This window comes from Glycine max, chromosome 6 (genome assembly GCF_000004515.6).
Source record: "Glycine max cultivar Williams 82 chromosome 6, Glycine_max_v4.0, whole genome shotgun sequence".
NCBI lineage: Eukaryota > Viridiplantae > Streptophyta > Magnoliopsida > Fabales > Fabaceae > Glycine > Glycine max.
The window spans coordinates 5,042,093-5,064,204 of record NC_038242.2 but is presented as its reverse complement, the minus strand read 5'-3'; the positions used below and the strand labels follow the sequence as shown (position 1 = coordinate 5,064,204).

The 22,112-nt window shown below is 32.4% G+C and overlaps 3 protein-coding genes across 5 annotated transcripts; all 3 read left to right on the top strand.

Moving 5' to 3' along the window:
• The first annotated feature begins 1,814 nt into the window (after positions 1–1,814).
• On the top strand, positions 1,815–7,511 carry LOC100787972 (synaptotagmin-4). The gene is made up of 13 exons (XM_006581287.4): positions 1,815–2,145; positions 2,277–2,381; positions 2,481–2,531; positions 2,639–2,759; positions 2,995–3,122; positions 3,844–3,945; positions 4,282–4,356; positions 4,493–4,572; positions 5,127–5,277; positions 5,370–5,600; positions 5,870–6,160; positions 6,423–6,536; positions 7,129–7,511. Exons 1-13 carry the CDS (start codon positions 2,041–2,043, stop codon positions 7,273–7,275), a joined length of 1,701 nt encoding a protein of 566 aa, XP_006581350.1. The 5' UTR covers positions 1,815–2,040; the 3' UTR covers positions 7,276–7,511.
• A 4,665-nt stretch (positions 7,512–12,176) lies between these two features.
• On the top strand, positions 12,177–18,027 carry LOC100792013 (uncharacterized transporter C405.03c). 2 transcript variants are annotated; one of them, XM_006581286.4, is made up of 8 exons: positions 12,177–12,491; positions 13,215–13,613; positions 14,460–14,674; positions 15,964–16,031; positions 16,112–16,213; positions 16,377–16,494; positions 16,581–16,716; positions 17,680–18,027. In XM_006581286.4, exons 1-8 carry the CDS (start codon positions 12,411–12,413, stop codon positions 17,740–17,742), a joined length of 1,182 nt encoding a protein of 393 aa, XP_006581349.1. In that variant the 5' UTR covers positions 12,177–12,410; the 3' UTR covers positions 17,743–18,027. The 2 variants fall into 2 exon arrangements, with proteins under 2 accessions (XP_006581349.1, XP_003526330.1); XM_003526282.5 differs by having other exon boundaries at positions 15,961–16,031.
• An 879-nt stretch (positions 18,028–18,906) lies between these two features.
• LOC100527020 (uncharacterized) lies at positions 18,907–21,960 on the top strand. 2 transcript variants are annotated; one of them, XM_006580887.4, is made up of 7 exons: positions 18,907–19,152; positions 19,228–19,271; positions 20,044–20,152; positions 20,336–20,399; positions 20,504–20,620; positions 20,726–20,834; positions 21,564–21,960. In XM_006580887.4, exons 1-7 carry the CDS (start codon positions 19,061–19,063, stop codon positions 21,656–21,658), a joined length of 630 nt encoding a protein of 209 aa, XP_006580950.1. In that variant the 5' UTR covers positions 18,907–19,060; the 3' UTR covers positions 21,659–21,960.
• Positions 21,961–22,112: the final 152 nt, after the last annotated feature.

Below are 22,112 nucleotides of genomic sequence, written 5' to 3'. Positions count from 1 at the left end.
ATTATTCTTTACTGTCTTCCAATTATACATTTTTAATATTTTCTTTTCTCTTTTTTGAGATACATTTAACACCTTCTATACTGTAATTAACTTGAAATATTTTCTCTCAACTATCTTAAATCACTCTAATCTTATCTTTAGTTGTATATTTGATTCTTTTAATCACTGATCTCTTTCAATATACCCTTTTTACCTCTATTTCTAAATTAAATTTCAATTATTTTTAAGTAAAAAAATATTGTATTATGATTTAAATTTCATTGAAAAGTCAAAATTTAATCCATATATTTAAGGTTATTTATTATAAGTTAGTATTTTAGCTTGTGTAATGCACATGTTAAATACTTATTGTATATACTTAAAATTTATAATAAATAAATATTTTTAATTTAAAAATATATTATAATTGAAATTTGTAATAAATAAGTATTTTTAACATATAACTAATGTTTTAGATTTACAATAAAAAATATATTGTAATATAAGATTATTTTTAACTACTGATTGATAAATTCTTCTAAAAAATATTCAGGAATAAAGATGAAAGAATAGATTTAAAGGAATAAAATTTTAAAAAAACTAAAAACATTTTCATTGAAAAACGTTCCTAGAAGCACTTTTACTCAAAATAATTATTCTAATTTTGAATCCTATATTATATTGTCATTTCACAAATTTATTCCTCTTTTTTTTTTTCTTTTCAAATTTGATCTCTCACTATCTTTTAAGTGTGCTATTTTGGTTAAACTAATAATTTTACATTCAATATTTAATGGAATGTTGATGTGTAGCAAAATGTTAATATAAATGTGTTGACGTGGATGTATAGTAGAGTGTCATCCATCATTTTCATTAAGTATTGAGTGTCAAGTAGTTAACAAATAAAGTTACATTACCCAATTAAAAAAGTGAGGGACATCCAAACTTGAAAAGAAAAGAAAAACTAAATAATTCTCAATAATCAATAATGTGGATAATAAATATAAAAAGGACACGCTTTTTAATAAGTCCAATTTTGCATTAATTTTTTTCGCTCCAAAATAATTATATAAAGTTAAATTTATTGTATCATATGCTTATTTATCATCGAATAAATTGATGTAAAATTATTATTTGATTAAAAATCTTAAATTCGAGTTTTCAATATGTGTTAAATATATTTTTTTAAAAAAACTAAAAGGTTCCCATGTTAGGATATGCTAATCTTTATTATGAAGATAATGAGTCACTAAAAGTAAGGAAAAACCATGCATAATTCCTTGAGAAAGAAGCAAGTGTGACAAGCCTTTTTTTAGTATGGCTATATATAACTTTGTGAACAGCAGATCCTCATGGGTGTTTCGTTTATTCATAATTTTCTTTTTAACAACGTGTTGTCCCTTTCAAATTAATATTTCAATGTAATAAACAAGCAATTTAATTAGCCGTGGATATAGTGAGTCTCGATCACTTGTGTTTACACTTTTACTTGTCCTGATCATATAAACTTGGATCGCACAGAAGCGGAATATGATTATTATTATTATTGCAACTAAAGAAATGATTTTAGTTAGCTTTTGCTTCTTTAAGCATATGAAGTAGACAAGGTTAAAAATCACGGTAAGTCAGAAAGAAGGCGAATAAACAATAGGACGAAAGCAAAAGAAAAGCACATATTACTTTCTTCATTAATTAGACAATACTCATCATATCAGTTCAACAAGCACATGGGTTACTTTGTCAATAATCAATGAATGTTCACATCATTTATAATAATAATAATAATAATAACAACAACACAAATTTGATTAATTAATCACTAGTATTTAATAATGCTCACAAAGATCTAGTTCTCCCTTGATTACCCGCGTCCTCACCATAATGTAACTAACTAATCCAACAGACACATCCTCTGTCTCTCTCTTTCACAATTCACAAATGCATGTTTGTGTGTTCCAACAAAAATGGCCTGAAAAGTGAAGAACCATGCTTGAGCTAAACAACATTGGGAACGAAGAAGAAGCAGATTCACGATTTGCGATTTAATTTCCCTTCGCAAAAATGGGATTCATCAGCGGCATGATCGTTGGTATCGCCATTGGCATCGTATTGATCGTCGCTTTCGCTCGTCAGGGAAGCGTTCGATCCAAGCGTCGCTCCGATTTGGTAATTCCACATTCATTTTGTTTCAACTGTTTCTTCCATTCCATTCTATAATTATCATAATACGACTCTTTTCATATGTCGTTTTATTTGTTCTTATTGTTGTGTGATTAATTTTCGTGAATCGCTTTTAGGCAAAGACGATAGCACAGTTTGCGAGGATGACAGTGGAAGATTCCAGAAAAATTTTGCCTCCTAAGTTCTATCCATCGTGGGTGGTCTTCACTCGGAGACAGAAGTTGAGTTCATATATACACTTCTTAGTTATTATTACCGCCACGGAATTGAACCTTCTATTTTGATTTGGGTTCTGATTTTAATTTTTTCATTATCTACAGTTAAGTTGGCTTAATAGCCAAGTCGAGAAGATTTGGCCATTCGTTAATGAGGTACTTTTACTTTTGTTTTTCATTTATCAACTTTCTTGTTTATATATTCATTGAGTGAGTTTTATGGATCTAGACTTTTGATGCAATGTGGAAATTAATATGTATAGGCAGCTTCAGAGTTGATAAGAACCAATGTGGAACCAATTCTTGAACAATATAGGCCGATTATTTTGTCTTCTCTCACCTTCTCCAAGTTGACCCTTGGCACTGTGGCTCCACAATTTACAGGTTTGCTTCATTATTCTTATACCTTTGAAATATAAATATGGTCATTAATGTTGTGACCTACGTATGGGTAGTGTTTTATTTTGTACTCGCAATTGCATGCTCTATTTGGCATTTGCATGCTCATAAGTCATAACCAAGTTGAAAAAGTGAACCCCATGATGCTCTTCAATTTACTAAATTGTTGGTTTTGTTCATCCTTGTAATATTGCAAACTGTTGCTGCTTGAAATTTGTAGGAGTTACAATTGTTGAAGAGAATAGTGGGCCTGAGGGGGTGACTATGGATCTTGAGATGCAGTGGGATGGTAACCCGAACATCGTTCTTGACATTAAAACCCGAGTTGGTGTTGTACTTCCTGTACAGGTGATACACAAATCATTGTCCACCTATTTATGACATTTGCATGCAGATTATACATATATATAATTCTGAATCAGTTGTGCACTTTAACTGGTCATCGAATTCTTTGTATTAGGATGACTTTGTCCATTAATTTTAAATCTTCATTATCTTTCCAAAAGGAATAGAAAGCAAGCACAATACGATGAAAAAATAAATTTATTTACATTACAATATTTGATAGTCCATCCCTGTTTCTTTTGGTTTCCTTTTATTGTCAAGGATGAGTTGCGTCTTTTGAGTTATAAATTTTATGCACCTGATATGCCATGGAGTTTCTATATGTTGTCGAATAAACAAATGCTTGGTATCAGCCCCAAAAAAGATGTACTGAATGTATTGTCTTTTTAGATTATTATCTAAATGTTGTCTCAAAAAATAATTGTGCACTACTTTTTTGGATAGGAATACAAAAGAAAACTACTAGTATTTGCATTTTGCAAATTAAGGAAGGCTTCAGAGAATATTATCAATTTTCATCTACATTATTCTAATACAAACATCTAATTATCTTCACTTAGGCTTCTATCATCAAAAGATTTGATTACTTTTCACGATGAATAAGGTGGACTGTGCAATTCAATTTGTTAGTGGGATCATTAATGACTCTGCAAGTGTCACCATTTATTTTATGTTATTCCTTATCATTCTATTCTTTCTCTTTCCTGGCATCTTGTTTATATAGGTAAAAAATATTGGATTCACTGGGGTTTTCAGGTTGATCTTCAAGCCACTAGTGGATGAGTTCCCTGCTTTTGGAGCTGTTTGTTTTTCCTTGAAAGAAAAGGTGAATTACATTGTCTTGTAACATACTAGTATTCTTTTACCGGGAAGATTAAAAAAAAGAACATTTCAACATTTTTTTTTGTACAAGAAATATTTCAACATGTTGAAGAAAGAGTAATTTACATGAGATTATATATAATGGTATCTCTGCTCTTTGATGTCAAGTAACTGGAAACAAACATAGCTTCAGGGCATGTCAAGTTGTCATCAACAAAATGCAGATTCGTACCTGGGATATATAGTTTATGTCATTTCTTTGATGTCAATGGAGCTTGTTCAAATATGCGTAAACTACAAAATCCAACTATTTTAATACTTTTCTTTGTTCTGCCAACAGAAAGATCTGGATTTTACTCTCAAGGTTATTGGTGGTGATTTATCAACTTTACCGGGGATATCTGATGCTATAGAGGTACAAGTAAATTATATATTTATGGTACTTTTGTTATTCCTTTGGTTTGTATTATCAATTCGCATTGCATTGTCAATAGCTTTTTAATTCATTCAGCACTCTAACTTGGAGAAAATTTCTTTTGCTATTTATCAAGGAAACAATTAGAGATGCCATTGAAGACTCTATAACTTGGCCAGTACGCAAAGTTATACCAATTCTACCCGGGGATTACAGGTATGTAAAAGTTCATTCTCACTTTCTTCCCAAAGGAGGAAAATATTTATTTTTACTAGTTCATGTTTTGGTGGGATGAGGGAGTGTTGTTATAAGAGCTATTAGAAATATTAAATCGGTGATGTAATCCAACCAACTACTTACCTTAATGGATGGAGTTAGGGAAAGTTTTGAAACTAGAATGCAAAAAATGTTGTTAGTAAAATTTCTACTTTTAAGGTGTCATCACCGGAGAGAGGTTATCTTATTAAGGCTTTTGATGATTTAAACCGAATGCTGATTCACCAATTTTCTTTTTGAACTTTAGACACGGTTTCGTGTAAATGAAATGCATGTTAGAGTGCTGCCTTGGTTGCTTGCTGGTTTATTTCATTCAATTTAGGCATGGTAAACTAATGACTTGGTTGCTCGATTGGAGTTTAAGTCTTGTTTTTCCGTTCCAAATCCTTTTCTTTGTCTTTTTTTCATCACGTTTTTAATTCATGTCATATTTTTTGTAGCATTTAAGTATCATTTTTTTTATTCGAGTGTGTGATTGGTTATTCCTCTTGCAGTAATCTAGAGTTGAAACCGGTTGGAAAACTAGAAGTAAAACTAGTGCAAGCAAAGAACTTAACAAATAAAGATATAGTTGGGAAATCCGATCCTTATGCTGTCATATTTGTACGCCCCCTCCGTGACAGAACCAAAACCAGTAAAATAATGGTAAGACAACCTTTCTTTCCCATTGAAGCTTCCTTTACTTTTACTCATTTTTTATTGCGTGCGGTTGTAATCCAACTGCCGGGCATGTTCAGAACAACCAGTTGAATCCAGTATGGAATGAGCACTTTGAATTCATTATTGAAGATGCGTCAACGCAGCACTTGACAGTAAGAATTTTCGATGATGAAGGCGTTCAGGCTTCTGAACTTATTGGCTGTGCCCAAGTTTCCTTGAAGGATCTTGAACCTGGTAAAGTCAAGGACGTATGGCTTAAGCTGGTTAAGGATTTGGAGGTCCATAGAGATAACAAATACAGGGGTGAGGTAAGATAGTATGTTCTTAGTGTCTTCGCAACTTTCATCTAGCATTCTAGCTGATCAATGCCAATTTGTATAGAACTTGGCCTGGTGGCATGCGTAGAATATTAAACGAAGGTGCTTTCAAGATTGCTAATTTATAGACACTCCCTATCTGGCTTTTTCTTCAATGCTTGTCTTTGTGTTTTCTTATCTTATAGTACTCTACTCGTGCAAATTCGCATTATAGGAGTTCAGAAATCTTCTTGAGCTTCCTGTCATTTTCACCTATGTAGGTGCACTTGGAGCTCTTATACTGCCCATTTGGAGTCGAAAGTGCCATTAGAAACCCTTTTGACCCTGATTTCTCATTAACCACGTTCGAGAAGACCCTCAAGAGTGGAACGGGTGACGCAGAGGCTGAAGATCTTATAGGGTCACGTAGGAGAAACAACGTGATTGTAAGAGGGGTTCTATCTGTGACAGTGATTTCAGCTGAAGATTTGCCAGCAGTGGACTTAATGGGCAAGGCTGATCCATTTGTTGTCCTTCTGTTGAAAAAAACAGAAAAAAAACTCAAGACCAGAGTAAGATTTTGCTATATCAGAGTGTTCTAATTTATTTCAATTTGGTGAAGAACAAGATAAATTCAAATGATTAAATAGATTGGAAATGTTAAATAGTTTAATTCGAATGCAAATTATTTGAAAAAAAAAAGGGATCAGAAAATCTTTTTGTTTTGAATTTACTTGCGGCCCACTTAGAAAAATTTTGTTCATTCCATCTCCATGTTCACACACTATTTCTATATACTTGTAATAGATCAAATGATCTCTCTTGTATTCTCAGGTTGTAAATGAATCCCTAAACCCTGTTTGGAATCAAACATTTGATTTTGTTGTGGAGGATGGCTTACACGAAATGTTAATTCTTGAAGTCTACGATCATGATACGTTTGGCAAGGTGATAGATACTTGGTGAATTTGTCTCATGAAATTGTTTGTTTCTAAGTGCTGCTTGAGTTTGAAAGCTCATTCAATAACTTGAATAAATATATGTATGTATCTGCAATTACGCATTTGGATAACCTTAAAATACAATTTTAACAAGAACAAAAATCAGATATCAATTTGATTAATGCCATCTAGAGACTCAATTTAACTAATTCGTCCCACCCATTCTTTGATGTTAATGAGGATTCCCACGTGGATTCATGTTGAAAACAGCGGAGTTGGAGATGAATACTTCCATAGATATATAGAACTGTATTAGATTTTTGATTGGGTTATGCAGATATACTCATCCATAAACTTACGGACATTGAAAACTAGATTCAGCAAACTTTTGCTTTGAAAAATAATTCTTTCAACGATTTTTTGCTAGAGAATTTGTTGGCTGAAATCCACAACTTAGATCTTTCTGTCCTAATTTTCTATGAGTGTTGTGCATAGAATTGTGTCATCATTTTATCATCATCTTCGTCTCAATCTTATATTACTGCATTTCTTAAATCAGTATCAAACTGAGGGTTTTCTTAAATGCGCGATTATTTCAGGAAAAAATTGGAAGAGTGATCTTGACACTGACTAAGGTCATCTTAGAAGGGGAATACAATGAAACTTATCCTCTAGATGGAGCAAAATCGGGAAATATTTCTTTGCATTTGAAGTGGACTCCACAGCACAAGTTTCGGGATCCTTAGAGACCTTTTGTACGTATTTATTTTAGTTTATATTTTCCTAATATTATTATTTTGATAATTTAGATTTGGCAAACCTACCGAAACCGAAGCCTCATAGAATTCCAGAGAAAATGAGTATGGTATCAACAAACAAAAGCATTACATTCCAGTGTAAGTATAGGATTTCATAATATATTACACTATTTTCCTTCTCTTTAAAAATATATTAAATTCAAAGAAGTTTTCTTGGAGTATTATTGAATTATTACATGTGTAAATTAATTCTCTCGTTAATGTAAAAGTTAAAATATTTATGACAAAGAGCACCAAAAATATCTTGATATAATCATAACTGATTCGCATTTTAGATTTATTTTGAAACAATAAACTTCATTATTTAGAACTGAAGAATTCTAAAATGAATCCCCTTATTAAAATGTCATCTTCTTAAAAGTATTCGCTTTTAAGTAGTTAATGGCTGAGAAGGTATCACAAATTCACCATGTAAAAGTGGGAGGAAGAACCGAAAAGTATCCCTTCATTATAAAAGGAGCTGTTTTTTTTAAGGATTATTTATTTTTATTTTAATATATCCACTTTCTCTTGTATTTTTTATTTTTAACACATTATAATGTACTGTTAACTTTTCTGTGCATGATTATAAACTTATTTGACAATATTCTTATTATCTGTGCTCTTTGATTTCCTTTGAGATTGAAAATGTTCAAAATAAGAAAAAAATTAAACAATAATTAATAGTTTCCTTATTTATTTTTAAAATAACAAATAAAAACAATGACACTAAATAACCTTTTAAAGATAATAATAACTAAATTTCAGTTTTTCAAACAGAAAAGTATAATACAATAATATCATTACTAAAACATAAAAAATTTAAAATAAATAATAATAATAATTAAAATCATTTTTAAAAAGTGATTATCCATACATATCAAGAAATCAACAAACAAACAAAAAAATGAAGGAAACCAATTTTTTTTTTTAGAATCTGTTCTCAAATTACATTTGATACAAAAAATAATTTTATTAACAGATAAAGATTTTTACTTTTATGTGTTGATTGAATTTATATTGAAAAAGGCATTGAGACATTATAGTATTTTTAACCTCAGACAAAACATACACTAAGGAATCGTTTGGGATGATTCTTGATTTGAGTTTTGAAACTTTAAATAATAATCAATTTTAGTTTTAAAAAAATAAATTAATTTTAAAAACCATTTCAACTTCTTTTTTTCCAACACATTTTATTTTAAAAATTATATTTAAATTCCAAAAATTAAAAACTCGTAATTACCTCAAACATTCCTTTTTAAGTGAATCTGAGTGGCTGTGGGTTGTGTAAGATCATGAGCCATGAGGACTGATAGTTGTAATATAGTTGCCATCAGTGATCTCTATTCGCCTCCCCTTTCTTGTCTTTTGTGCCACTTCTCCTTTCTGGTCCTTTCCACACTCTCCCTCAGAAAACAAATTAACTCAATTTTTATCCTATCCACTATTGTTTTCTTTCTCTCATTCTCATGGATGCCCTAACTCTCCTCAACTCCCTCAAAGAAGCTTCCAAAGACCTTCACACCACCACCAACCCCCTTCTCCTTCCACTGCAGAACTGCTTCACGCGCCGCCCTCGACCTCGAAGCAAAAGCCCACGCCACCCTCTCCTCCGTCGACCCAACCCTCCGCAACCTCTCCCGCACCCTAATCGACAAACTCCACAAGCACCACGACTACTCCCCCCGATCCCTCCTCCATCACCATGTCACCACCTACAAAATCTCCCACCTCGCACGTGCCATCGAATCCCAAATCCTATCCTACATCGACCGCCTCAACATTCGCGATCTCGTCCACACGCTTCAACAACAACAGCAACAGGTTAAGGTTCTGGTCGAGTTCCGACAGAGGCTCTCCCAGGGTTTCGATTTGGAGTTCCAGGACTTGATTCTTAGAGCGAAGGTGTTCACGCTTCTGTAGTGCATGCTGTTCGAGAGCTCAATTTCGAAGCGGGTGAAGGAGGAAGCGGCGATTACGATAGCCGCGCTAGTGAAGTTCAACAAGAACGTGTTTGTCGGGTTGGTCTTGATGGGCCCCACCATCAAGGCCTTGATAGCGATGGCTTCGGGATGCTCCGTCTGCGTCTTATCGTCACTGATTAGGTTAATTCAAAGCCCGTTGATGGAGGAAATTCTCTGCAGCGGAGAGATCCTCAAAATTGTAGGGTTTTTGCGTTCGAGCGATTTGGGGGTTCGTGTTGCCGCGTTGGATTGCGTTCTGGAGCTTGGGTACATTGGGAGAAGGATGTTGAAAATTGGTTTGGTTGAGAGTGATTGTGATTTTGCGATTCAGGTGGAAGTTGGGGAAAGGGTTGAGCGGTGACGTGAGGATTGTGAAGGAAGCTTGCCACTGTTAGCGCCTTCAGGCTGTGGGTTTCGAGTAAGGACATGGTTATTTTGATGGCTCATTTTAACCCTAAATTAGGCCAACAAATCAAATAAACCCTCGTTAAAAACAAATTAAAATTTGATTCTTTTCCTATATTTTAAAAGTCGTAACTAACCCAATTTCGTTGGACCTAACTTTTAAGAGTCCAATTCAATCTAAAATGTGAACTAGGGTCAGACTCAAGTTGCCGACTCTAGTTTTTAGGAAGACACACTCCTTTTTAAGAATGGTGTCTATGATACAAATGTCATTGAAAGAGGGAGGATGAAGATATAGAAAAGAAAGAAAAAGTAAAATGGTGAATAGATAAGTGATATGTAATATGATGAAAAAGATAAAAACAAGAGATAAAAATGAGTAGTTGCAGAATATAAATATACGACAATCAAAACTTTTAACTTTATATTTTTTGTTTTATTTTGCAAACAACTTTTAACTATGTTGCTACCGTCTACTAGAAATGTTTGCAATATAGTTTTAATTTAATTTTTGGTTCAATTTGAATTTAATATCAAATTTGAACCAAATCAAATCATCATTTTGCAGTTAGATTTAGATTAATTTTTGTGATTTTTAATATTTTAAATTTTATCTTGATAATTTTTTTTATATTTTAGTAACATAATAAAAAATGCATATATTAAACATGGATCAACAACAATATGAAGCATTTCCATTTATACAAGTATTTAAGAAATAGCCATTTGAAAATTCTTCCTAGTCTTACATATCTGAATCAAATAATAATACAATTTTTCTACATTGTTGTTTTCATTATAAATAAATAAATAATCTACATTGTTGTTTTCATTATAAATAAATAAATAAGTACATAGATGAATGGTCATTTATCAATTATAGTAAATCGCAGTATTTATCAAGCTGCAATGCATAGTTAGATATTAAAATATGTTACAACTTTCTTTTTGAATTAAATTTTTATTTTATGCTCACTTAACTAACAGAATCTTTATTTTTCCCACACATAAATTTATTTTTTTCGATACTTCCCATACATAAATTTATAGATTCAGTTCTTTGTTTTTCAAGACATGGTGCACACGTCACGACAAACAATTAAAATTGTTATAATATAGATAAATATTTGCACTTTAGTTTGATTTTTCAAATACCAACAACAAATTGAATCAAACCTTGCGATTACCCGAAAATCAATCCAAACAAATCTAAAAAATATCAGTCTGGTTCAATTTTTTTAAAGCGTTTTTTTTAGACTAATTAGGATTTGAATACCATCGCTTACCGTGATAATTTCAATCGTACATGTTGTCGGCAATATGAAAAATGGGAAATTAAACTCCTTCTAAAAGATATAAAAATGTGCATCTGAGATGTAATAGGGATTTAATTTTTAAGTCCTGAAACTTTTTTCGTTAAAAAATTATTTTTTGAACATAAAAAGGTTTTAATATTTATTTAGGATTTAGATAATTTAAATGTACATTTTATTCAGTTTAATAGTTTAAAATCATTTTTATCATAATTAGTCTTATATAACTGTAAAACAAATGACGTCTAAGTTTTAATACATGGGAGTTTTTTTAATTATTAAACTTTATTATTAAGACTTATATAAGTTGAAAATGTTAAGTTTTATTAACTTTATGTGCTTATATCCAAGTTAGACAAAAGAAATGTTAAAACAAGAAGTTTGTAAATTAATTTTTATTGCTTTAATTTTTTATTTTATTTTTCTGTATTAATATTTTTAATTTATTATATCTAAATTAATTCAATATCATAATATTATTGTCTAAGATGTAAAAAAGACATCTTAAATCTGACGCTGCTTCCGTCGCAAACTAAGCTAAGCTAGCTTTCATGTTCAGAAATCAATTGAATGACATCTCATTTTCACCTGTCGTTGGCCAATGCGGCCGTTTTATCAATGCCAAGTAACCGACACAGGTAAGCTAGTTTTTTCAATTGCATTTTAATTTAATTTATGTGTAAGTTTCATATCTATGTTTTAATTATTCGTCCTTTCAAAAAAAAAAAGTTCTAATTATTCTTATTTAATTCTTATAACTTTTAATTATTAAAACTGAATCTCTTACTTTATATTTTTTTTGTCAATATTTACAAATTAATATTATATCACACTTTTATTTGATATTATTAATTACTAGACAAAACATGAAATGAGAGACCTAATTTTAATAATCGTAAAATTATAACGACTAAACATGAATAATTAAAATTAAAACACCAATAAACTAAAAAAGATTCCAACTAAGAGTGTCCATAAGATATCTGTTAATGAACTGATAAATATTTTTTATACTAAGAATAATAGAAAAATATATTAAAAATTAATGAATGACAGTTTTTTTGTACTTTTAATTTCTCAATTAATAATTTAAGAACACTTGTTGTCATTTTTTTAAAAATTAAATTACAACTGAGCATATAAGAAAGTTTTTGTTTTTAATTTGTGGAATTGGGTAGGAGGCGCTGTTGCTATTGATAATTTAATTTAATCCGGTATTGGAATGTGGGGGTGTCCGTGAGGGGTGAGGAGGAACTTAATTTGAACGTTTCCCTCTGACTCTGAGGTTACAAGAATCCTCCACCCAACCTCTGTTGTGTTTCCGGAGATTAGGATCTGGTTGGGAAACTGCTATAGAAGTGTACGGATCTCATCCATCGGGGCATAGCTTGTTTTTGCGATGGGTTGGAGATACAACGCTGGATTGTTCCTCATAGTCACTGTTGTTATTATTTGGGTCACCTCCGCCGAAGTTACCCAGGTACCTTACGCATTCCTAGTCCTAGTCCTATCACACAATCAAAAACAGGATGCAAGTTAATGTTTGACTTGATTTGACTTTATGTTCAAACCTCCAAAATCCTAAGGATCTATTTTTTTTTTTATTATTATTATTACAAATGGAGATACAATATCTAGTGTGGGGAAAGGAAGGGTAGTTGAAGTACAGGCTGCACTTGAGCTACATACAAATGTATTTCAATTTTTATTTTCGATTCTAGGTCAACGATTTTATTAACTCAGCATTTCAACGTTTATGATTCAACTATGTAATCCTACAGTCGAGAACTATGTCCATTGGTGAAGTGGAACTAACAATTAATTCGTATAGCGAACCTGAAAACATTTGGTCATCTTGGTTTTGACTGAATGAGAACTGCATCCCTGTATCATTTCCAGTTATATGTTATATCTGATGTTGCTATATTTTACATGCGTCCACTAGTGGACACTATGCTTGTTGATTTATATTTGCAAGTTATTAGTTTCTCTTGTAACAAAATCTATGATCCATATTTCATTATCTGCACACGGGGAGATCATATTTTCTTCAAACTTCAAACTCCCTTGTTGTTTAAATCCTGCTCGAGGGGTGTCTTAGTAATAGTATCTATTTAATATTTATACATTATCGTGCAACAATGTCAGCATCCAAGTTTTATACCTCCCAATAATTTTTCTGAACAATTTATTTTCTCAACAGGATATTTTTACAGATTATAAGCAGCCATTTGCAGTAACATATCTTGGAGCTTCTCTTATGGTAGTTTACCTCCCAATAGCATTCATTAAGGACTGGTTCTGTAACTTGCTTAAATCCCGCTCCTCTAAAAGTGGTAAAAATGCAGAATGCGTGGATGAGTTTTCTGTCAGGATTAGCTCTCCTCTCAAAAGCAATGGAGTGCAGAAAAACTTTGAACTGGAATTGGGGAGTGTGAATCGAAAAGATAGTGATTTAGACCTTTCAACACTTGCAGAAGTAAAGCCATTAGTAGCTAAATATAATGATAATACTAATGTGCTAAAGGTGGAGAGACAACTTAATGGGAAGGAAATTGCTGCTTATGGATTTTACATTGCACCTATCTGGTTTATAACAGAGGTAAGAGTGATATCACTGTTTTGTTTTGTAGTTAAGAAGCACAAATCTTGCTGTACAACAGATATATGTGGTTATTTCTTTTGTCCATCAAGAAAAGAAAAAGAAAAAACGCTTGATTATCTGTCCTAAAAAGTGGCTACGAGTCTATGAGTTGACAAGATGTGAAATTATATTAAAATCTTATCAGTTAAACTCATAGATAGATGCCTCCTTCAACAATAACTGTCATGGTAGCTGGTTTCCTACAAATTGAATGCTTTTAACTGTTGCGAAATTAATAATTTTTCTTCAAGTTGTTATACACATCATTTATTATGATTGTGCTTTCATTTTATAAACAGGCATTCTATGACTTATAATAGCAGAGCAAAACACACACACACAACACTTTTACAATTCCTTTGGACAAGTGATCCCTCATGGTTGATAACTTGATAAATTGATATTGCATAAACAAATATTATACACCATACATATAGATTAATACATACACTAGGAAAAAGTTCAGCATACCTGACCCCCTCATCGCACGGATAGATGATTCATAAAGCACCTAAGTTCACTACTCCTTTAGGCAGTTAAATGCCTTGCTTTATTCGTGAAATAAGAGATGTTTCCATGCTACTCATACTTAAAACATTTGGTGTTTTTATTTGCTGATCATATTTTATTGATTCTATAGGACTATTTCAACATTTCTTTCATCATTTTATTCCTTTTCTCTGCCTTGATGCTTTCTGTTTCCTCATTGATGCATGCTGAAATTTGATGTTTTTATGCTGTTCTATGAGAAAACTTTAGAAAAGCAGCAGCGGTGCTTTATTAATTTTCTTCTGTTGCTTTCAGTATCTATCAAATGCAGCCCTTGCACGAACAAGTGTTGCAAGTACAACAGTATTATCATCAACTTCAGGACTTTTCACTCTTTTCATTGGTGCATTTATGGGTCAAGACTCTTTAAATGTAGCAAAAGTAGTTGCTGTCTTAGTCAGCATGGCTGGGGTTGTCATGACAACGCTGGGGAAAACTTGGGCTGCAGATGAATCACAATTAAGTGATGCGTAAGCTTTTACTTGGCCTTTTGATGGTCAAAATCACATTTATCAGATTTTTGAGTTTTAACTGATAAGTGGTCGGTCAGTTAAATTAATGTGTAATGTAGTAGGAGCTAGTCCACATTCATCCTACTTTAAAATTTTGGTTCTGCAAACCCTCTTCTCTTTCATACAAATATACAATCCAAGATAAGGAAAAAAGAAAAAAAAATTGCTCTGAATTGCGTTAAATTAAAATTGTCATTTTCTAGTATATAGTTGAAGAACTAGTGTATGTTGAGCCCCCCTGCCCGCCCTGCCATCCTTGTAAAAAAATAAAGCTTCAATTGAATGTTGATGAAGCTTTCGTAGTATTTTTGGCCGAACATTCTTGAAGTAAGTGTTTAAACTGCCTCATATCTTTACATAAATTCCACGTGCAGCCCTCATTTTTCCCCTGTCATTATGATGTAGAGGAGGGGCCAACTCCTTAAATTGGAATCAGAGAGAACCTTGACTGTAGCTGAACATTTCTTGTCCCATACTCAGCCAATGAGACTTTCTTTCCTCTGTCAGTGTCACCCTATAGGGTTGGAAAGAGCAGTCCATTTGTACATAACACGGGTGCATAACTGAACTCTGATTCCAATTTCAAAGTTGAAAAGACATCATATGATGGATGAACTCAAAATCCTAAGAGTTAATTGTATATTACTAAGCCAGCCTCAAAACTCTCTGCACTAATCACTGCTGCTAGTTGCATGATTTTTTCAATGACTTATATAATATTATTGGCTGCCACTACAAATAGAACATAAGTACAAAACAATAAATCATGACTCATATCTTACTTCGGTTTTGATTCTATCATTTATTCATAATTACCTGAAAGTTACACTGAGTAAGTAAACAAAATCCCCATAAATAATTCATGTAAAAATGACAAGAAAAATTGAGGTGCAAAATATAATTTCAATTGGTACTTCTTAGTCCTACTTTGCATTTCTTCAAAATCTATCTCTTTCAGTACATGTTCTTTGATGTATGTGTCATAGATAATGAGGGGACAGAAAGGATCAGATGAAGTGATACAACACTAAAGATAATTACTTCAATCATATAGCAGAGCCTTAGGGAGCCATGTTCTTGTCTTTCATGATATTTGCATTATCCTAGGATGCTATAGGATAGGATGTCATCGGGACTATTTTTATAACTGAGATTGAGTCTTATAAATAAATATATCATTACCAGCTTGTTCTTTGTAATGCTTTTTTTTGGGGCATTGACAGTTGATTGATATTTGTGTTCAGCAGTGGAAAGCACTCTTTAGTTGGAGATCTTTTTGGAATTCTCTCAGCTATGTCATACGGTCTATTTACAGGTTAAGCAATGTCCTGGCTGTTCTGTTTTTATCAGATAATTTAGATAGATCATGACCACTTCAACTCATTACTACTGCAGTTCTTCTTAAGAAGTTTTCTGGTGAAGAAGGAGAAAGGGTTGATGTGCAAAAGCTGTTTGGGTATATTGGATTGTTTACACTTGTAGCACTCTGGTGGCTCGGTAAGTTTTTGCTTTTGCATGCTTCTGTAGTTACTCATCAATGTCAAATAAATGAGGTTCTATGAGAACACTACTTTTTATGTGCTCTTTTATAAGTCGAGCATGAAAAATTTATGCATTGCTACACTAAAGAGATTGCTAATTCTCTTTATACTTCCCACAGTCTGGCCATTGATGGCCTTAGGAATTGAACCCAAATTTACCATTCCCCACTCTGCTAAAGTGGATGAAGTGGTTCTTGCAAATGGATTTATTGGAAGCGTACTTTCAGACTACTTCTGGTACATGAAAAGCCTTATTAATTAAAAGAATTGCAATTACTCAAAATCTTCAAAATCTTATATTATACGTTGTTCCATCTATCCAGGGCACTTTGCGTTGTATGGACTACTCCTCTTGTGGCCACTTTGGGCATGTCACTCACCATTCCTCTTGCTATGGTGGCTGACATGGTAATTCATGGTCGGCATTATTCGGCAGTATACATTCTTGGCTCAGTTCAGGTATTGTTATCTCTAAAGAATTAAAGATTCCTGCGGGAGGATTCTTGTTTATATGCATAAAAAAGGGTCCTATTTGCCTCTTGGTGTTATGATGGTCCTTGCAGTTCAATATCTGTTCAAATAATTTCTCTCTTGTTTTCCTGCTTATTTGTTTGGGCATTTCCATGCTTATGAGTTGTTGGGGGCATGTTTGTGGGGGATTGCCTATTGTTGATCTTGTCCTTTACAAATTGTTGTGGATAATATATTGTTAAATCCTATCATCCTTGTGTTTTTAAGTTGTTTGTCTAGTAACTAAGAATGTGGATTTCATCAAATAAACCCCCATTTTCATCTCCAATCTTGGCATGCATTGTCATATTAGTCCCTACACTACAGAAACATCAATACAAGTCCTCGATCTATGCTTTTGTTAGTCAATTTTGTTCTCCATGTGTGCTTTTGTTTAATACAAGTCCCTAAACATAAGACCTTCATTAGGAACTAATGTGACCGACAAAAATGAGATCAAAGGACTTATTTTCCATTTCTTTAGTTTATGATGAGACACAAGCCAAGATTAGGGACCAAGTTAGGGATGAAAATGGGGGTTTCCTTGGATTTCATCAATGGTGTAGAGTATCTAGCAACTTTATTGATAACTAATATTTGCTGGAGACTTGGTTGATCATCTTTAGTGGAATTTCTTATTCTAACTATGGTTTTTCCATCGACTAATTTAGATTATTGTATGGATCATAGTTTCTCAATTTCTATGCATATCAAGATAAAGAAAAGGCAATTTTCCAATCATTGACTCAAACCCATTGTTATGGATGAATTTATTTTGTTTTAAAAACAACTCAAAATTGAAATGTTATTGAAAGAGCTGTTTTTATTTATAAAAAAACTGATGGAAACAAATCATTTTCAACAATTTTGTTCACATATTAATGTTGGAATTGGTATGGAATTGAGCTGCAGGTATTTGCAGGCTTTGTAATAGCTAATCTTTCAGATCGGTTGACGAAGATGTTGGGATTGTAGCATATTGTTTTCTATATTAATTTTTTTCACAATTGATTCTTTGTTCGGTCCATCATCCGTCCATTGTTCGGTGCTGTACCATGAGACAATGTATATCCTAAATCAATGCGCTGATTGAGTGCTATATTTTATTTTTTTTGTGTATATCATTCTAGAGTGAGGGTTATGTTGTATTCATTATAGGTTTTGAGCTATTAGTCATGGTTCAGATGGATGTAATGAAGCCTTTTTACATTTGTGTATGCAATATTTTTTTCTCCATATAATTTAAGATTAATTTCTTTCTTTCTTTCTTTATTTTAGATATGCTACGATGTACCTCATTTCGCATGCAATGAGTTCCTGCAATTTGTGGTGCATTTATTAATGTAAACATAACCTGCTTAAAGTTTTCGTAAATAAACACCGGTCTAAAAGTAATATTTGTTTTCAGCACTCATTGTTCTTGGATTCACAGTGGATCGCGGCCTTTCAAAAAAAAAAAAACTGTGGATCGTGTAAAATTACAATCTGGCGAACAAAATGAGTGTTCTTAAATTATACATAGTAATAAAGAGTTTACCATAAGAGAGTTAATAATCCAAATTGAATTATTGTATTAAAAAATCTCAGATAATAGGATGTGATTTATGGTTGATGGTGTAAATTTTTTTATGGTGTAATTTAATCAAGCACGAAAATATGGTTTTATATACATTCTGAAAGAAAGATTAAAATAAATAAATAATAAAGAAACGGATAGTTTAATAATTTTTGTTATACTATCATCTTTTTTTATTTTGAAAATTTTTATACTATCATCTAATCAAAATCTAACATATATAATAAATTAATTAGACTTTTATAATAATTATTTTAATAATTGCTACAAAAATATTTCTTTTGTTTCAGATGCATCCGATAAAATTAGAATGATACCAAAAATAAATTTTTATCAATTAATAACGTAAAACTTTTATTTGGATAATATAAAATTATTAAACTCTAAAAAGAAACTAATCAAATGAGTTGATATTAAAATTTGCATATCTCTATACCCTAAAATAAAAACAGGGATTTCTTTTTTAAAAAAACAGGGAATGGATCATAATTTTTCAATAAATTTGATTAATATCATATATTGTTATTATAAAGTGAAAGTATAAAAGGATTAACTAGTGAACAATTTAATCACCAAAAAACCTACAAGTGAGGGATCGCAAAGGAGTGTTTTGGTGCGGGTTAAAATGCAACGATAACGGTTGAAATAGAAAAAAGAAAAACAGTGTTTTGGTGAAGCTGAGAAAACAAAGGTTTAGATCACCTCTGAAATTCTGCTATGGCCTCAACCAGATCACTCATTCTTTGTCTGTTCATTCAACTGTGCTTCTACCTTCTACCCCTCTCATTCGCTCAATCCCCCGCCACCGGGTATCAATTCGATATTCCCTAAACCCTAATTTCACTTTCTATTGACCTTTATTTTAACGAATCAAATTTCTCCAGGTCTGCCGAAGGTTACACCATTTATGGTCGAGTGAAGATCCCCAGTAAGTTCTTACTTTTGTTTCATTTATTTATTTAAATCCTGATTATATTTAGGTGTGTAGTCCGTTCAATTTTAGATGAATAAAGCTATTGAACTTCGATCTGTGAATGAATCGTGTGCTTGTTGTGTGTCTATGGCTAGGTTAGCAGTTTAATACAAGATAGGACAATATAGGTTGTGCCGTGTCATCAAAATTGATTTTTCGATAGTTGTGAGTTGTTGTGACTGGTGATGGTACATGGGTAATCACTCTGTTCAACCTGTTCGTACGAATTTACCAGAGTTATTTGTGCTAATCGAAATTTACCTAGTTTGAGGTTTTTTCCTGGTTATATTTTTTCTTCTGTCATCTCCAACATTTTTTTTCCTTGCACAGCATGATCTTTTCTTTTTTTCTTTAAAAAAAAATTCCTTTGGGTACTGGGTCCTGAGACAAACACCTCATTTTACTTGACAACAAATCTTGTCATTTTTAGGATGTGAAATTTAATGTGGCAAGAGCTTAAAAATTTACATCTGAATTAAAATGTGGATGAGTTCAAAGCTTGTTGGTTGCTTATGTCTCATGGTGTTTAATCAAGTCAAATTTAGCCAGGTTTTAGGAAAGTCGATGGTTTGGTTACCAGGAGATTGAAATGGCAAAATTTATTTGTTTATTATTCTTGATGCATACTGTTTGTTGCATATCTATTCTCTGACTGCACATGGGTTTGCTATAGCAGTATAGCCTATGAATTTGATTGTATATTGATATTGGTAAGTCCTTGTGGCAGGTGTGGGAACAAAAGATTATATTCTTCCTGGAAAAATTTCAAATGTCAAAGTCATACTCAATGGTGGTCAAAGAGTTACTTTTCTGAGGCCTGATGGATATTTCGCATTGTATCCTTTCATTTTCAACTTAATTTCTACTTCTGTTTAATTTGCATGATGACTGTTTTGGGGATATTAAGCCCAATTTAATTCTATCTCTCCTCATCTTGTTCTTGATTTTAAGAAGTTGTAGTTAATGCTGGCAAATCATTGTTAAGAGATGATTTAATTCCTTAACGTGTATACTTTAAGCCACAATGTTCCTGCCGGGACACATCTAATTGAAGTGGCTGCAATAGGCTATTTCTTTTCTCCGGTGGATACTCAACCTGAAAATTACGTCTCAATTCTTTTCACCTAATATAATTTTTTTTCCATGTATGCTCATTTAGTAAACTGTTGTGTTTATTATGAAAAAAGGTACGAGTTGATGTAAGTGCCAGACACCATGGCAAAATTCAGGCAGCACTGACAGAAAATAGGAGGGGACTTAGTGAGTTTGTCTTGGAGCCATTGAAGGATGAACAATATTATGAGGTTGGTTTAGACTTACAAAGTTCTTGTTTGTGTTCCCTTGTTCCCCTCCCATTCCTTCAAATTATTGTCCAAATGTCCACATGGTGTTATCTTGTTTTGCTACAGGTTAGGGAGCCATTCTCTATTATGTCCATTGTGAAAAGTCCAATGGGTCTGATGATGGGATTTATGCTGATTGTTGTCTTCCTCATGCCCAAATTAATGGAGAACATGGGTATGCTTTCTAAAATTTATCTGCAAACTTTTCTCATTTCCTGTGTCATGTCTATATATGTATGGCTGTGCTTGCTTTGTATGGGTGAAATGTTTACTTATTTACTTCAGGAAAAGTTTTTGAGATTGGTCCTATACCATAGTTGCTATTTGTGTTTCTTATCATATATTAAAATATGAATATCAGGTTGAATCAGAAGCACCTTCAAGTTGAATTATCTGAAGCGACTTCTATCTTTCTCAGTTTCTCCCTCCCTCTCCATTCTCGAAGAAAAAATTTCTTGCATGATGTTTTCTTATGATTGAGTGATTTGGGTCATAATTGAATACTTTGCAATCCTGCATGAGCTTTGCTATTTTATGTTAATACATTTACTTGTTAAAAAATCGGCCATGAATTATGCATCTTTAGCATGTTTGAATTAATTTCATGGTGAGAAGTAACGCAACAAATAGTTGCTTTTACTTTTTCATGGCATCACCATGATATTGTGAGTTAGCATTGATTCTTGTGTGCTATGTTATCCAAAAACACTTTTTGGGCTTCTACTAATTTTTTCATGCATGGTTATCAAACTTGATGAGTTTATGAAGAAAAACTTGTTAACTAATCAGTAACTCCCAGTTGATGAAAACTCAGATAAACTAGGAAAAATGATGAAAATCTTGTTCAACTTTACTCTTTTGCATAAAATGTGCTGATGGCTTCATTGTATTTTCGTGGACACAGATCCAGAAGAAATGAGGCGTGCACAAGAAGAAATGAGAAATCAAGGAGTTCCATCTTTAGCAAGCCTGTTACCTGGTGCTGCAAGAAGCAACTAGGTGTATGAGTAACGGAAAACCAGTGAGCAAGTTGGTTACCCCCAAGCAGGAGCTGAAAAAATGACATACGATGATTGGAGAATTTTCTTGTGACAAATTGATAGCGATGGAAATCTTTCGATTATTTATGTAGTGAATTAGTAAAAATTTGAAATTTCTGATAGAGGTTTATATGTTTGATTTGAACAGTCGGGAGTAGGTTTCTACGTAATTCTTGTTCACTTTCTCGTCAATGTTGATAACCATGCACTGATGGATGATTTTTTTTTTTTTGGTTTACTTATAGAAACTGTTAATTTCCACTTTTGGTCCTTTTGCTTGAAAAAGGAATTGATTTATGATCTGTTTTGGCCGCATTGCTCTAGTTAATATAAATGTGTAAATTATATAACATTTCATATACCGGTAGGGTTAGTTTAAGTCTAGTAGAAGAAATTAGTTTCCATAATATGAC

What these genes read in the sequence shown, in the direction of transcription:
- LOC100787972 (XM_006581287.4), top strand. Translation starts at nt 2,041, where the DNA reads ATGGGATTCATCAGCGGCATGATCGTTGGTATCGCCATTGGCATCGTA. An exon ending in CCAAGCGTCGCTCCGATTTG is followed by an intron (nt 2,146 to 2,276) that starts GTAATTCCACAT and finishes AATCGCTTTTAG; the next exon opens with GCAAAGACGATAGCACAGTT. An exon ending in TTTGGCCATTCGTTAATGAG is followed by an intron (nt 2,532 to 2,638) that starts GTACTTTTACTT and finishes TAATATGTATAG; the next exon opens with GCAGCTTCAGAGTTGATAAG.
- LOC100792013 (XM_003526282.5), top strand. Translation starts at nt 12,411, where the DNA reads ATGGGTTGGAGATACAACGCTGGATTGTTCCTCATAGTCACTGTTGTT. An exon ending in GTCATACGGTCTATTTACAG is followed by an intron (nt 16,032 to 16,111) that starts GTTAAGCAATGT and finishes TTACTACTGCAG; the next exon opens with TTCTTCTTAAGAAGTTTTCT. An exon ending in ACATTCTTGGCTCAGTTCAG is followed by an intron (nt 16,717 to 17,679) that starts GTATTGTTATCT and finishes ATTGAGCTGCAG; the next exon opens with GTATTTGCAGGCTTTGTAAT.
- LOC100527020 (XM_006580887.4), top strand. Translation starts at nt 19,061, where the DNA reads ATGGCCTCAACCAGATCACTCATTCTTTGTCTGTTCATTCAACTGTGC. An exon ending in TAGGCTATTTCTTTTCTCCG is followed by an intron (nt 20,400 to 20,503) that starts GTGGATACTCAA and finishes TTATGAAAAAAG; the next exon opens with GTACGAGTTGATGTAAGTGC. An exon ending in AGGATGAACAATATTATGAG is followed by an intron (nt 20,621 to 20,725) that starts GTTGGTTTAGAC and finishes GTTTTGCTACAG; the next exon opens with GTTAGGGAGCCATTCTCTAT.